The sequence below is a fragment of the Catharus ustulatus genome, chromosome 1, assembly GCF_009819885.2.
Source record: "Catharus ustulatus isolate bCatUst1 chromosome 1, bCatUst1.pri.v2, whole genome shotgun sequence".
Taxonomy (NCBI): Eukaryota; Metazoa; Chordata; class Aves; order Passeriformes; family Turdidae; genus Catharus; species Catharus ustulatus.
This window is the reverse complement of record NC_046221.1, coordinates 94,344,838-94,360,005: the sequence shown is the minus strand read 5'-3', so window position 1 is coordinate 94,360,005 and position 15,168 is coordinate 94,344,838. Positions and strand designations below refer to the sequence as shown.

Sequence of the window (15,168 nt, the reverse complement as noted above, 5' to 3'; positions counted from 1 at the left end):
GGAGCGCCGGGCGGTGCGACCGTGAGAGGGCCCGGGAACGCGGCATTCCCGTGCTCCTGCTGCGGAAGTGACGCGCTCCGGGCGCGCCCCGGCTGCGCCGCCGACGGTTCCTGTGGCGGGGCGAGATGGCGGCGCCCGGAGCGCCGGTGACCGTCACCGTCACTTACAGTAAGCGCCCGGGGCAGGGGCAGCGGGCGGGGGGCGCATCTCCGGACGGGGAGCCGCTCCCGGCCCTTCCCCGCCCCGCTGCCCGCGATCCCCGCCCGGCCCGAGCGGCACCGGCAGCTGCGGGCGGGCGGGCCGCGGCGGCACCGGCGGTGGGGGCGAGCGGGGCGGCCTCGGCGGGGCACGGCTCAGCCTGGGCTCCATCCCGGCTGCTGGCGTGAGGCTTCGCTCCTTACTGGCCACGGCTTGCCCGTGTCTCCTCCAGCTGCATCGCAGGCGTAGGGGGGCTGCAGGGCAGTGGTGGGAGCAGTGACACGGCCGCCTTGCCAGGAAGCGCGGAGCAGAGGTCGTCTGGGGGCGACAGGGTCATGGGGGGCTGGAGCGTCTCTCTCAAAAGGCAGAGCTGAGGGCTGGCCCTGTTCGGCCTCGAGGAGACATGACAGAGGGGCCGCATGATGTGGATGAATATCTGAGGAGGGGATGCCAAGAAGATGGAGTCAGGCTCTTCTCAGTGCTGCCGAGCAATGGGACAAGAGGCAGTGAGCAGAAACTGATGCACAGGAACTTCCACCTGAATATGAGGAAAATCGTCTTTATTTTGGGAGTGAGTTTGCCTTGGTACAAGTTGCCTAGAGAGGTTGTGGAGTCCCCCTCACTGGAGATATTCAGGAATTGTCTGGACACAGTCGTGTGCCAGTTGCTCTAGGATGACCCTGCTTGAGCAGGGAAATTGGACCAGATGACACTGTGGTCCCTTCAAACTGACCCATTCTGTGATTCTGTTGTTTGGGTAGTCTTAATTTAGATGAAATATATTGCTGAAGTCAGCACTGCATGTTAAAAGCAGGTGCTACCCAGCAGGCTTTCTCCTGGTTTGTTGAAGAGACGTGGATGATGGCAGCTAGTGGGCTGCAACAGAGAGTGGTTTCTTCAGCAGGGCAGGTGGGTGCTGAGCTGATGGAATGGGTCACTCAAAGCCCAGCTGACACAGTTGGGCTTTTTTCCACCTCATAAAGAAAAACCAGAGGAGGGAGAAGAAGGTGGAGAGGAAGGTAGGCTTGTATCAATAAATAAATATAAAAGGTTACTGTAGAGGAGTGAGAATAGCTTCGATTCCACAGTTCTTAAAAATAGGATGGGAAATACCATGGTTAAATTTTGAAGTGGATCTAAGTGAGACAGGAGGAGGAATGAAGAGGATAGTGAGGTATTAAATCAAGGTATTCGACTGATGTTTGTTAGCAAAACCTAGTAATGTTTACTGTATTTTTTAAAAAATTACTGGATATTAATTTCTGTCTCTGTTTGTTTCTTTTTGCTTGCTCATTCATGTTTTCAAATTGTGTTTCAAACTGTTTTGTTGGAATGTTTCCTTTTATCACCTCCTAGTTTTGTCTAAGAATCTTTGGTGAGGAATTTTGTAGAATAATCGGTTTGAATCATCATGATTCATGTGTTCACTGGTGCCTTCAGAGAGCTCCATTTGATCTGGGAGCTTTTCATTTTGCAAAGATGTTAGTAATTTAATGATTTGACATATTTATAATTCCGACGTCTTGCTGTTTGCCAGCAGCCCACTTGTCTGAGAATGTTTCTGTCTTCGCAATTGTCTTCTTATCTGACTTTGTCATTAATAGATAGAAGCCTTTGTTCATCTTGGGCTTCATCTGTCTGGTTTACACCTGCAGCTGTCAGATGCGGCTTGACCAGTTTGCACAAAACATTTTTAGTAACGTTTGGTGTGCATGAGTGAAAGTGGGGAAAGATGGAAATTAGTGCTGAGAAATAGAATGGCAGTAGACCTACATCTGTGACTTGGCAGTCTGGAGGAGGAGTGGGTGGACCCTGGCTGGACATTAGATGCCCACCAAAACCACTCTGTCACTGCCCTCCTCTGCTGGGCAGGGGACAGAAAATACAACAAAAGACTCGTGGGTTGAGAGAAGGACAGGGAGAGAACACTCACCAGGTCACTGGCAAAACTGACTTAACTTGCAGACATGTAGTTTATTAATATTCAGATCACAGTAGAACAAGGAGAACTAAAAGAGAAAAAACGTCTTTTTCCCCAGGCTTAACTTTCCTCCTGATTTCTCTAATTCCTCCTGCCTTCTCTAATTCCTCCTGCCTGAACAGTGCAGGGGAATGGGGGCTCTGGTCAGTTCATCATAATGCGATTTTGAGCTTAAAATTGTCTCGGAATAACAAATTTAGTCAGTGCTTTAAAATTTTTGAGGCTACAGTGTCACTTGTCATGTGACTGTGGGAGGCTTGAGCATTTTAAAATCAATTTTTCTATCACTCTCCTGTGTAAAAGATATGTGCACTTTAAATTAGTGGTGTGAGAATAGTTTTCCTTCTGGTATGTGTTAAATTCTCTCGTCCTGCAGAGTAAAAAATGCCTGTTTTGATTTCCCTTGCAGCCAGAGGTGGTTGATTCCTGTGGGTGCTTTCAGATTGACAGACTTTAAGTGTGTGGGAGCAGAGGGTTGTAGAAAGGGTCTGTTGCAAAGCAGAGATTAATAGGCATACTCCTTTTTTCCCCCCTAAGAATTACCTCCTGTTTGCATGCAAGTAAACTTAGGGAGTCTGAATAGGATACTCCATAAGTGGAAGGTGACAGATAAGCTGGGACTTCTCCAAGTGGTTATGTCTGCTTATCAGTAGAATATGGGGAGAAATAGATTTTCTACTCTGAGAATTCTATCTGGTTGGTGGTGGAGATGAAACAGGGTAGACAATGATTGCTTGTTTCTCATGTTTGAGGAGAAGGGAGGAAAGGAAGTGATAAATTGTCTCAGATACCAAAGACTCATTTCATTAGATGTTCCTAGAAGTAGGAAATTGGACACATCAGGAAGGTGTGGGCTTTCATGCTTTAGCTTGTGGGATGTCTGGACACCATCTGTACTCTTAAAAAGAGATAGGGAATAATATTTAGCAGAAGCTAAAATATTCCAGTAAAAGACAGTCAATCTAACTCTTCAGGTTCTTCCAGTGTTAACCAAAATTTTCAGCTGGGGTCCCCTCTTCAAGAGGAAAAAAAATGCAATAGAATAATTTGATTGAAAATTATGATTCTGCATGAGAATCTGTGGTTTGAGAAGTTTATGCATTGATGGTAATAAATATTAGAGATGAATTTTCTGTAATATTTTCTAAGTTTCAATAAGTATTACTGTTACTCTGTTTTTCTATTAGGTAATGAAAAGCATAGTATTCAAGTTGCTTCTCAGCAAGAAGATGGTGAACCTACACTACAAGATATGGCTGTACTTATTGAACAAGTCACTGGAGTCCCAGTTCCTTTTCAGAAACTGATATACAAAGGTAAAATATAAATCTGCCATGTTTCTTATAGCTGATAAGCTTTCATGTTGATCACTTTCAGGTGTCCATGTTTTTAATGTTTTTAAAAAGACATTCCTATGCCACTAACTCTGTTTTTTTCCTCTCTCATTCTTCAATTAGGAAAGTCTCTGAAAGAATTGGAACAACCATTATCAGCACTTGGTGTTAAAAATGGTTGCAAAGTCATGTTGATTGGGAAAAGGGTAAGCATTGCCTTTGGAACTTTCCCGCCTTAAACTGTCATAATTTTTGTCAGTAAGTCAGCTGCTGAACACAGAAACAAGCTGCAACATTAATCTAATTTTGTATACCTATCCACAAAGTTGAGTTCAATTTCATGTTACACTGCAAATAACTGCAGTTTGTACTTTTCTGAAATTACATTGTTGACTGGCTTCTGCTTTACATTGTTGACAAGACTGCCTAATCTGTGGTCAGTGCTCGTGAACGTTGTGTGCACTGATGACCTTATCTGCTCATCTTATTTTTCTGGTTTAAAAAAACTTCCTCAAGTGTAACTGCTGAGTCTTGATCATCTGGATTATTTCTGGTGAAATGATTTGTGGCTAGCGTTGCAACTCGAGGATGAGGTAATAATCTTATGATGTAAATATTGCCTATACTTTGAAAAAATAAGTTGACAAAAAGAAAAAAAAAATTGCACTTTTCCTTTTCCCTTCAAATTAATCTCATTAAATGTGTTTATATACATTGCTGATTTAAGTATATTTATAATTAAGTTTTGGAAGAAGCCTATTTGGTAGGTACTAAAATATGGAAAGAATAACCACAGTGTAGTGTGTATTCTAAACCCTCAGAAGCCTTTATGTCTGTATCAGCACTGCTGCTTTTTAGGTGCATTGTATCTTTATTTGTTCCTTAGTTGTGAATGTTGTACTTTTGAATACACAGAATAGTCCAGAAGAAGAGGCTGAATTAAAGAAGTTAAAAGATTTGGAGAAGTCAGTGGAGCAAATAGCTAATAAGTTAGAGGAAGTTAATAAAGAGTTCACAAGTATCCAGAAGGTATGCCAGTTTTGTATCACTTTATATCTTTGCAAAGTAGGTATATCTATTAAAAAAAGCCAAAACAAAACAGTTTGAAGGTTTTGACTAGTCAGTAATAGGATTTCCATCCTAAATGTCCAAGAATCAGTAATAATTTTCTTAGTGAATTCCAAATGCCATTTATATGTTTGCAAAAGAGAGACATGGCACTGTTTGGAAAAAGGTAAATATTGTTTCATATGGGATAAGTTACATTCTTTACATCTGAAAAAACTCAGAGCTTTCTCAAAGTCCAGAGAAGAAGGTCTATTACATGTTTATCATTTTAGTAAACCTAACAGATCTTACATTTACCATGTCAAGAATTGATCAGATACAGAAGAATACTAATCAAGATTGTAGTCCCTATAATGCTTGAAAATACAGAAATAGTAAATGATATTTTCTGCTTTTGTGGACTGACAGATTTTCTAAGGTGAGTGTTGTGTAGGGTATGGAATAATTTTGTTTTTTCTTCTTCAGGGATTTTTAGCAAAGGATCTCCAAGCAGAAGCACTAAAACAGCTGGACAAGAGGATAAAAGGAACTGCAGAGCAGTTCATGAAGACCCTTGAACAGATTGATGCCATTGTAAGTAACTGACCACAAAAGAGGGTCAAATCCCAACAGAAACTTACTCGATATTTTAATGTGCTAAGAAATTTATTTTTGGCTATCCAAGTGCTTCACAGTCATTGGTGGATCAAAACCTTACATTACATTTCCAGAGTATGATAAGCATCTTCCTGTATCATGTAGTAGCTGAGAGCTAGATGAGAACAAGGGTCTTGTACAGAGATAGATAAGAAATTGCCCCAACCAGGGTGTTTCCTTTCTCTGTTTCTCTGTCTGCTGGTCATTCTCTGTGAGCCTCATTATATAATTATTTGCATATGGAGATCATAATGGCCTAGTCTGAAGGAAAAATGCTGCTTTTCTGTGGTAGTGGTGACTTTGGTCTCCTCCTTGGTGCAGTGACCTTTTATTGGATTTTTTTTAGAAATATGAAATGCAAATACCTATAATTTGGTGAAACAAATGTAATTTAATTTGATGGGCTTTTTGAAAAAGTTCAACAGTGGACTAAGAGCAATAATTTGAACTGTCCATCATCAAATGCTGTGTAATATGGATGTGTTCCTAGGACTTGTGGAAAGCTTACCAACTAATTTCCTGCTTTTGTATTGTGAGCCTTTGATGATAACGTAGTCTTTGCTGCTTATTACAGCCAGCAGTTCTAAACACTTTTTTTTCAAAAATTGCTGTATTTTAAATATTTTGAAGTCTTCAAATTTCTCTTTCCTTTTTTGCCTCATATAAAGGAGAATATTGTGATGAATGTTATTGAATGCTGTTAGACATAAAGACTTCATATCACTGATTTCCTGTTTGAAGTGGCAGATTTACTACATGCTGTCATGAAAATATCAATAAACTGACAACTGTCTCAATTGGATGGGGTTAAAGCTTATTTCTGACCCCTTCCATTTTTAATACCAAATTCTATTTAGAAAAAAAACCTCAGTACTTGTATTCTGGTGTGCAGTTTTAGAACCCAGCAGGCAGCGTTGTAAAACTGTTTCACTACTTCCTGATTAATCCAACCTCAATTTCCCAAGTTTACTTTTAATTCTGTTACTTTTTGTGTGGTTTAAGCAGAAAGCATGCTGTGATGTATCTCCTTATCCAAAATACTCTAAATATTACTGGACAAGGGATTTTAAGTCTAGTACAGTGTTTTAGAAGACTTATAATCAGTGTTTAGATTTGGGAAATAATGGAGTTCCCTGTACTTTGTTTCTTGAAGTTCTCCTTGAGAAAGTGGAGCAGCCAGAGCTAAGGCTAATTATAATTAATTTCTTTCAAAATCTGTAATAATTGTTTGTTACTTTATTGTATAAGAGCCTATGAGATGGAGAAGGTTTTTTTGTTGTTGTTTTGGGTTTTTTTTTTGTTTGTTTTGTTTTTGTTTTTTTTAAGTAAGTGAGGGTTTGGATTACCAGTTATTCCCGTTACATTGCACATATTTGTTTCTTTTAATATACAAAGTTGGCTGTGAGATTTGTCATGAAAACTGGACTAATGTGCTGTCTTGCAGATGAAATGCATGTAGGTGGGTGGAGTCTTTACACAAATGTTGGAGTTCAGAGTGCTGGTATTACACCAGGTCACATGAACAAGCCACCAAGTTACTGAGGCAGCACTCAGCTGTACTGTGGTTGTGCAGTGTATGGAGGCAGCAGTACAGACTGGTAGTGAGGGATGTGTATGAGCAGTAAATGAGTTCCAGTGGAGTAAAACATGTCAAATAGAAATGCAAAGCAGTATTTTATCTTATCACAGAATTGGTTTATACAAGTAATTTGCATTCTTTTCAGCAGCCAAGTAAAAGGCTAGTTCTGACACATCTGTTAAATGCTATTGAACATGTAGAGGTGCTGTTGATTGAGTCAACAGCATGTTAAAAAATTCAGAGGAGGAAAAATGTGACTGACTGAGAAGAATGGATGATGTATTGTAGACATACCAGCAAGCTCACACTATAAATGTTCCAGTTTTTTTCTTCGTCACAGCTCATTAAGATGTCTCAGCTGCTGTGTGTTATTTGAATCATTCAAAACTATTTGATGCAAAATGAGATTTGGTTGGTTACAGAGATTTAAGGGTGAGGAAGCTTGCATATTGTTTTCTTTCTATTCTAGGCTTATTACTCTCTTACTGGTAGCAGACAAGCTCATTACTTAGAGGAGCTGAGTTTGAAACAAAATACTCTTACTAGACACCATGCATTCAATAATTTCATCCAGGGAGCAGCAACTGCATTTTCTCCCTATAATTTTCCATATTGTTATATCTGGGTTGGTAACTTTCCACCCTACTCCATCCTCCATTTCACCCTGCCTTAGCCTGTGTGCTGACTACAGTTTTTGTAACTTTCCTACCAAGTTTCAGTAATGGAAACTGGGTTGTAGCTTTCTACTCCAGCCATCATGCTGTTGGGACTCAAGAGGGAAACACCAGTGGAGTACCTCTGAGGAGATAAGGAGCGTTCTCGTACAGAGGTGACACTGCCCACAGCTCAGCTGAAGTGCCTCACACCAGCGCACAGAGCATGGGCAGCAAACAGGAGGAGTAGAATCCATTTGTCCGAATAATAAAAGAGCACCTTTTTTAAAATTTTTTTTCTAAATTTTTACAATAGTTTATGTAACTAAACCATTTTGGCTGAAATGAAACAGATTAGGTTAGGGAAACCTCTATGCTTGGTCTGGAGTTAGGCTGGAAAGTAAAATAAACTAGTGAGAAACTCCCAAAATTTTTATGCATCTTCACCAGTGAGAACACAGTGTTTTCAAGAATGTTCATATAAACATTATATATATACAGTACTTTCACGACCATAAGGCGCACCGGACTATTAGGAGCACCCTCCAGGAGTCTGCAAACTAACGGAATCCCACGATCATGGAGTTTACTGGCAGGTGCTCAATTTGCAAACATTTTTCACAGATTGGTGTAGCCTTTAAACGCAGCCCCAAGCAGCCTCCTTGTGCGCAGGGCCGGGCACTCCTGCCCGCTCCTGGCTGGTGAGGCGGGGCTTGGGGCGGCTGTGGCTTGCGGCTGCTGCGGTTCAGGGCGGCCACGGCTCACGCCTTGGGGTTGCTGTGGTTCAGAGCAGCTCGAGGCCGCCCGTGGCTTGGGACCATCCGCGGCTCAGGGCGGTGCGGGGCTGCCTACTCCCTCCCCTGTGTGGCTGCTGCTGGCCGGGGGCAGCACCGCCTGGCTTCTCATTCCCCCGGGCCCGGGGCGGCGCTGCCTGGCTTCTTGTTCCCCTTGTCCCCACGCCCAGGCCGGGGGCGGCGCCGCCAGCTTCTTGTTCTGCCCGGGCCGGGGCGGCGGCAGCTCCCTCCCTCCCCACGCGGCTCCTGCCGGCTGTGGCCGCCCGCTCCCGCCCCCACTTGCGACTCGGTGCTCCCGCAGCACCGCCCCCCATTGTGGCTCACATTTCCGGGTTTGCAGATTTCACAACTTTGTCCATCATATAAGGCGCACCAGACTATACGGCGCACTTCTGGGTTCAGGGGAAAATTTTAGTCAAAAGAGTGCACCTTATAGTCGTGAAATTACTGTAATGATAATCATCTGTACAGGTGTTTTACCTGTGAAAAAAATCATAAACCTGAGCACCATTCCTCAGCAACACCCCAATTTCACATAGCTCAGAAAGGACAAAGCATGTAACACCTGCCAGGATGACATACATGAAAGCAATGGGTGGTGGTAGTATAGAAAATTACGCACTTTTATTTAAATTAAAAGCTGACATCGTGTAACACTTCACATCTGTTGCCTTCCATGAGTACTTTGCAGAGATAATCAGATGTACAGCTTAGATTGGCAATGGCTGCATTACAAATGATGCATTCTAATGATGGCAAGTGATTGAGTTAATTTGTAAGAAATTTGTTTGTGTTATAATCTCTGAAAAAAACCCTGAAGATAAAGCTCAGCTGAACAGTTAACACACACCACAGCAGAAAAAGCACTGTGTGTAGTCTGTTGCTGTATATTCCCTAAAGACATATGGTAGATTGCTAGCTTGGTTCTTTGCAGTCAGCATGCTGCATCCCTAATGTTTTAATAACTTTCTCTTATATATTCTTTCTTGTGTAATCATCATTAGTGACCGGACATGGCATTTTCAGGATGCCTATTCAGAGGCTTCTTTGATAATTCTAGTCTTTGCTGTAAGTCTAATACATTCATTTTTCAGCATTAACCTGCATCAACTTGTTTGCTTATTTTACTGCAGAGTCTGCCAGAGAATTTCAGTGACTGCAAACTGAAAAAGAAGGGGTTGGTCAAGAGGGTCCAGGTGAGTTTTCTTGGTTTGCATTTTTTCCTTTTTTTTCCCTCCATAAATGCTGGGCACTTGTGTACCAAGAGTTTGTGAGAATGAGCTGTTTAGACAAGAGGATTGATCATTCCTCCTTTTTGGAATCTTAGTGGGCTGGAGTAATGACTGAGGTCTGGGCACAAGCATGCAGTCAACTATAACTCCTGCTGACCTACTCCTGACCTTGCCAGGGGTCTTCTTTGGAAAATTTAGCTTCTATTGCAATGCACCAACTTCCTTTGGAGAGTAGGTCTTTAGGATCTGTACTGCAGAGTAGCTGTGCTGGGAATGGAGGGTTTAATTGCTTTGCTATGGTATGATGCTTGTAAATTCCTAAGCATTGTTTCCTTAGAGACCTTGAACTGAAGGATTGTTAATAAATACTGGAATTCAGCTCCCTCCACTCAAACTTAGATAAATGAATGATAATGCTACTTGTATTACTGTTTTTATTTGTATGGTGCTTGCTTTAGTGCTAGCTTTAGTGCCAGGTTGGACTCCTAAAAATTGTTTGTGGAAGTACCTTGCATTCATATATAGAGTTGAATGATTTTGTCTTTTACTGCAACCTTATTAAATACTTCCCATTGATGTTTCACAAGTCTTTTAGAATAGCCATCCGTTTGAGAGGAAGGTCCACCAAGAAGTACTTCATAGGAGAAATAGTTTTAGTTACAGCTTTAGGGAGAAAGCACTTTGTACTCAGATAAGTTCAGATAATGCAAATGGAAATGAAGGTGGTTGCTGGTGTGGCTGTGTTATGTGGGGGTTATGAACACACACACACTCCTGATTCCATGTGGCTAGCCAAGGCAGCAAAACTTGTAATAGGCTAGTGGCTGTCAACTTTGTGGAAGCTACTGGATCTCCACTCTCGGGTGAAGTTACAGCAGAAGTAAGTGGGGCTTTGTGTAAGAACTGCTGTTAAAGCATAAAATGGATTCTGTTGAGCAGAGATCAGAATTACTTATGTGCTTTTATAGGCACAGCATTATGCAGCTGTGGGTTATGAACCCTTTGAGGACTGCAGGAGAATCCTAAGGGGTTTCAGACCAGAGCTGTCAATAACAGTTTGTTTTTCCAGAGCAAGAACAAGAAAACAGTGGCAAGTTATGCTTATTATTCTTAAGTACCGATGAAAGTATCCAAGGGGGAGCTATTAACCGCCTTCTACTGCTGGCAGTCACACATCTTCCAGGGTGGGGAGATCTTCACTTTTTCATCACTCAAGTTCTTACAGACCTGAGTTGATGACAGCTCAAGGGATTGGTTTGAAACAGATTATTCAAAGCAGAGTGATGGTTGAGGAGCATTCACGTGGCACAACAGTTTGCTGCTCTAGAAGGAAAGTGCTTTCTTAGTGTCATTTTAATGTAAATAACATGAAATGTCTGGTTTGACTGTCAGAGTCTGGTGCAGACAGCAAAAACAAAGGCAAGACTTGAATAGCTAATAGAAGAATCTTTCTCAGAAAGTGCAGTGTACTTGCATAACTTGGGGTTGGCCTAAAACAATTTATGGGCTTAAAGTGCTGTGTGTTGTGTTGTGTACAGGCTGAGCAAAGTGACCAGGGGCTGCTGGCTCCCAATTGCTCTCTGTGTTAGTCTGCTTGTGAGAATTCCTGGGCAGATTCTAAGAAAGCGTAAGGTGCTGTGGACTGCCTGTGTTGGAATTGAGCCTTCTGTCTTTTGAGGAACACCAGCTACTGATGAAGATGAAGGTTCAGTGGTGCCTTGTAGTCTTAACAAGTACAAAAGGTCTTGGTTTAATGAAAGCTTGTTTTAAATTTGACTGAGCAGGTTTGTCCCTCCCAGCCTTGGCTCTGAAGTACATGTTTTAGAAAGGAGCTTAGAAGTCATGTTCCAAACTGAATGAAGCACTACCTTGTCTGAACCTTTATGTTTCCTATTGTTGTTTATGGACTTTGGATCAACTGAAAATATGTCAGCATCAGGACTGGTGATGGTGGGAAGCCATGATATTGCCCTAATTAGCCTTATCCAGTGTCATGTTTCTGTTGGATTCTGGGTGAATGCAGGTGTGCATAAGCTATTCCCAAAACAACTGGAGAGTGGTTGTTGAGCTGACATCTTCAAATTCATGACAGAAACCGCACTTTCAGTTCTTCAGAAACACCTCCCAGTGCCAAACTGTGTATCCAGTAACATTTGTTTGTTTTTTATTCTCAGGTTTTTCTTGCCCAGTGTGATACCATTGAAGGGAATATTGGTCAAGAAATGGACAAGCTACAGTCAAAGAATTTGGCACTGGCAGAATGAGGCATTGCCTTACATAATTAGGAAACATAATTGCTCTATGAGCAAGAAGAAAAGTTTGCTCTTTGTTTTGGAGCACATATCCAGCTTCCTTTTTTTTTTCCTCCCAAAGCCCAGTCTGTTAGACTGGTACCAGTCAATCATTTCTTGCTGGTTGTCTTGTTTGCCGCTTGGTTAGAACTATTATTTTGAAAAGAAAATCCTTCCTAAAGAATGGCTGAACTAATCTTTGTGATGAATTGTGTATCTCATGGATGATAAGATAGTTTAGTTAACTAAGTTATGAAGTTTTCAGTGGTGGGCAATTTTGTCTGATATATATTTGAATTTATTTACAGCTCAAATCAAAGAAGGTCTATAATTGTACAAGTGCCATAAGTTGCAGTTGTAGGACTTCAGCTTGATTGAAAAAGGCAAACTGAGACAACATCTGGGAAAGTTAACATTCTAGTAGACAGTTCAGAGCAATAAAAACCCCTACGCATTTGTATCTACTTAATGTTTGTATGCATTTATAAATATAAGAAAGCTTGACTATAAGGGAGTCGTACCTATTTTAGCCTTAAATTGTCATAATAAATGGAATGTACTGTAACATGTATGGTACTTAATTTTGAGTGGTGCTTTAAGTTGTTACTGAGCTCCTTGATGCAGACATATGTTTTTTACACAGATTTCTGATGTACTGTGGTTTTTATAGATTATTTGTATTTTTATCATTTGTGTTCTGTCTTGAGTTATGTTGAGAAATGAAATGAGATGACTCATGCTGCTCAAATACCAAGGGTTCAGTTCAAGCAAGGTATAACTAAGGAGCTATTTTGAAAGGGTTTTTTTATACTTTTTTCTGAATTTACTGAATTCATGATGCTATATTTAACGGGAAGATGCAGTCATTATTCCAGTATGTTAAGGCAATCAGTGAATTTTTATGACATGTTGCAAAGAGACACAGGTTTATTTTAGTAATGCCATCTGTGTAAGGGTTATGACTGAGTCTTGCAGTCAGATACGTGCTGTGCTTAACCTTCTCTGTTAGGTGAGAAGTCAACTTTTGCAGGAGACAAACTTTGAGTGGGTGCAGCCAGCTTTGCAGTGGTTGCTCAGAGGTTGTGAGCAGACTGTGGAGCGTGTCATCCTGTAGCTAACATAAATATACAGGAGCTGCTTTTTCACTGATGCTCCTCATTGGGAGGTCAGCCAGATACACAGCGGCTGGCAAAGCAGAGACTAGTAAGGAGCCTCTTTCTGTGCAAGAAATAAACTCTTCATCCCAAATGAGTCAGACTGAGAATGTTTAGAATTGGCCCTTAGGTAGTGAGCCATTATCCAAATGTTTTAAGGTTAGCTGTCTTTTCAAGATAAAAACAGGAAATGTATGTAAAAAGATTTTAACGTCTGATAAGTTATAAAGCTTAAATAATGCCTAAAGTGTTATTATTACAGTATTGTCTTTGATGTTAGTAATTGGAGGAACTTTTTTTTTAGTGAAAAATGGCATTGAACAAATTAAGTGATAGCTGTGCATTAGAAAGAGTCACTTGTATTCTAAAAATGCTGGTTGACCATACCAAGATTTGATTTGCCATTTTTTTTGCTGTTAACCAGTTACTCCAAGCTTATATTTTTTCCTTATTAAATTCTCTTATCATCATCTGGAGGATTTAATATTCTAAACTCCTAGGAACCTTATCTATCATGTTAGGATTTGGTATGGTTGGACTGTGAAAGTTTTTTCCTAGGCTGGCTAGTCTGTCATGCTGCATTTTCCCAGCACTTTAAGGTTAAGAGGAAGAAGCGTTGGTTATAGTAATTTTTTGTGAAGCCCTGCCTAGCCTGTGGCTGCTTCTGAACTAGATTTAGCAGACTCTTAAACCACCAGCAACACTTGCCTAATTCAGGGAATGCAAAATTAACCACTTTCCTATGATGGAAAGGATCCTTACCCTCCCAGATGTGGGTTCTCTATGCGCCGAGCTTTCACAGGTGCATGTACAATTAAAGAGAGAACTGGGAGCTGTGGCCATGGCTAGGACTGTGTCCATTTGTGCTGCTCCTGTGTAGTTTTCTCTCTTGGATGAGAACATTTACAGGCAGACATTGTCTTCCCAGCAGTCTTTCCCAGAAATTGCTGCTTCCTTAGATGTGCTTGTGTGAGTACATCCTCAGCCTGTCTCAGAGCAAGGTGGATTAACTTCAGGATGTTCCATAGCAGATCTTTTGATGGTCTGGTGTTTTGAGGCAAAGAGAGTGATGGTGAACCTCTCCCACCAGCACATCTGTATTCAGCAGAGGGTGGGTGTCCTGAGCCAAACTTACCTTGCAGGGCTAACTGCTTTGGTTTCTAGGACAAAAGTATGTGTGTGAGGACCAACTTCTGTAGTACAAATTGTTTTGTCTTCCAAATATAAAAATGGGTTGATTTGTTTTGGAAAACAGCTGGTTGCATTTAAAGTTATCCAAGACATTCTAGAGTGAATTGACTTTTATGTTTGGTTTTGGAGAGGAGAGTTGTAAACATTTTTTTGTCATAATAGCCTTAAATTCAGTAAAAGCAAGCGTCTGTGCTTTTCAAAAGTGCAGCAGACTGCAATTGTGGAAGGAAGAGGAAGGAAGAGGTGGTTTTAAATATTCTTCAGAATTTGTAAATATAAATAATCAAGCTTAAGCTGTAGTCTCACTGATTCTGTAGTCCAGGTGTACTGTGATACCTGTTTTGCTACTGAATCATTTCCTCAGCCCAACAATCTGCCATGATCATGTCAAAACAGAAGTTCCTCCCTTTTGCTGTAGTTGCACTTATCCCATCGTCTTCCTCCAGTTGCTGTGTTGCTCTGGCTGTGTTTACACACCTTGGACTTGCCATCCTGGCAAAATGTACCACAGGATTTGTCTTTTATCAAAATGGAAATTGAATTGCACACACCCCTGGCCCATTTTCTCTCCCAGATCCCGTGGGCTGGTGAGATGAACCAAACCCAACTCAGGGAAATGTGGAGTCTGGAGCCATGGGATGGGTTGCTCTCTGGAAACAGCACAAAATTACGGTGGCATCCTCCATGACCGAGTCCTCTGGAAGGGAATGTCACTGTAAGCCTGGAGCAACACTTTTTGACTTCTAATGGACACTCGTGGTTTGGAGTGGAGCACTTGACACCATGGAAGTTGGCACTAGATTTTTTTGTTTAGTTAACTTACATTATTGTACTGTGATAAATGAAAAGATAAAAATAAAACTTGGAAAACTGTCCTTGGTCTTGTTGTAGTCACTAAATGCAGTATTGGGGCCGTATTTTAGCGGGGAAGGCACACCCTGCCCTGGCTGGTGCTGCCGTGTGCGCTGTGCAGGGCAGCGAGCGAGGCCTCAGCGAGGGCGCTGTGATTTGGGGCCTCCAGTGTGCCCAGGATGGCAACCAGACAGAGCACTAAAAA

General features: G+C 41.6%; 1 protein-coding gene across 1 annotated transcript; it reads left to right on the top strand.

Moving 5' to 3' along the window:
- The first annotated feature begins 86 nt into the window (after window positions 1-86).
- Window positions 87-14,986, top strand: BAG1 (BAG cochaperone 1). The gene is made up of 7 exons (XM_033073351.1): window positions 87-168; window positions 3,367-3,495; window positions 3,637-3,719; window positions 4,429-4,542; window positions 5,047-5,154; window positions 9,377-9,439; window positions 11,650-14,986. The coding sequence occupies exons 1-7, from the start codon at window positions 126-128 to the stop codon at window positions 11,737-11,739; spliced, it is 630 nt and encodes a 209-aa protein (XP_032929242.1). The 5' UTR covers window positions 87-125; the 3' UTR covers window positions 11,740-14,986.
- The last annotated feature ends 182 nt before the right edge of the window (window positions 14,987-15,168 follow it).

Coding starts and splice junctions, on each gene's coding strand:
- BAG1 (XM_033073351.1), top strand. CDS start 126: ATGGCGGCGCCCGGAGCGCCGGTGACCGTCACCGTCACTTACA. Junction 169..3,366: donor GACCGTCACCGTCACTTACA/GTAAGCGCCCGG, acceptor TTTTTCTATTAG/GTAATGAAAAGCATAGTATT. Junction 5,155..9,376: donor TTGAACAGATTGATGCCATT/GTAAGTAACTGA, acceptor ATTTTACTGCAG/AGTCTGCCAGAGAATTTCAG.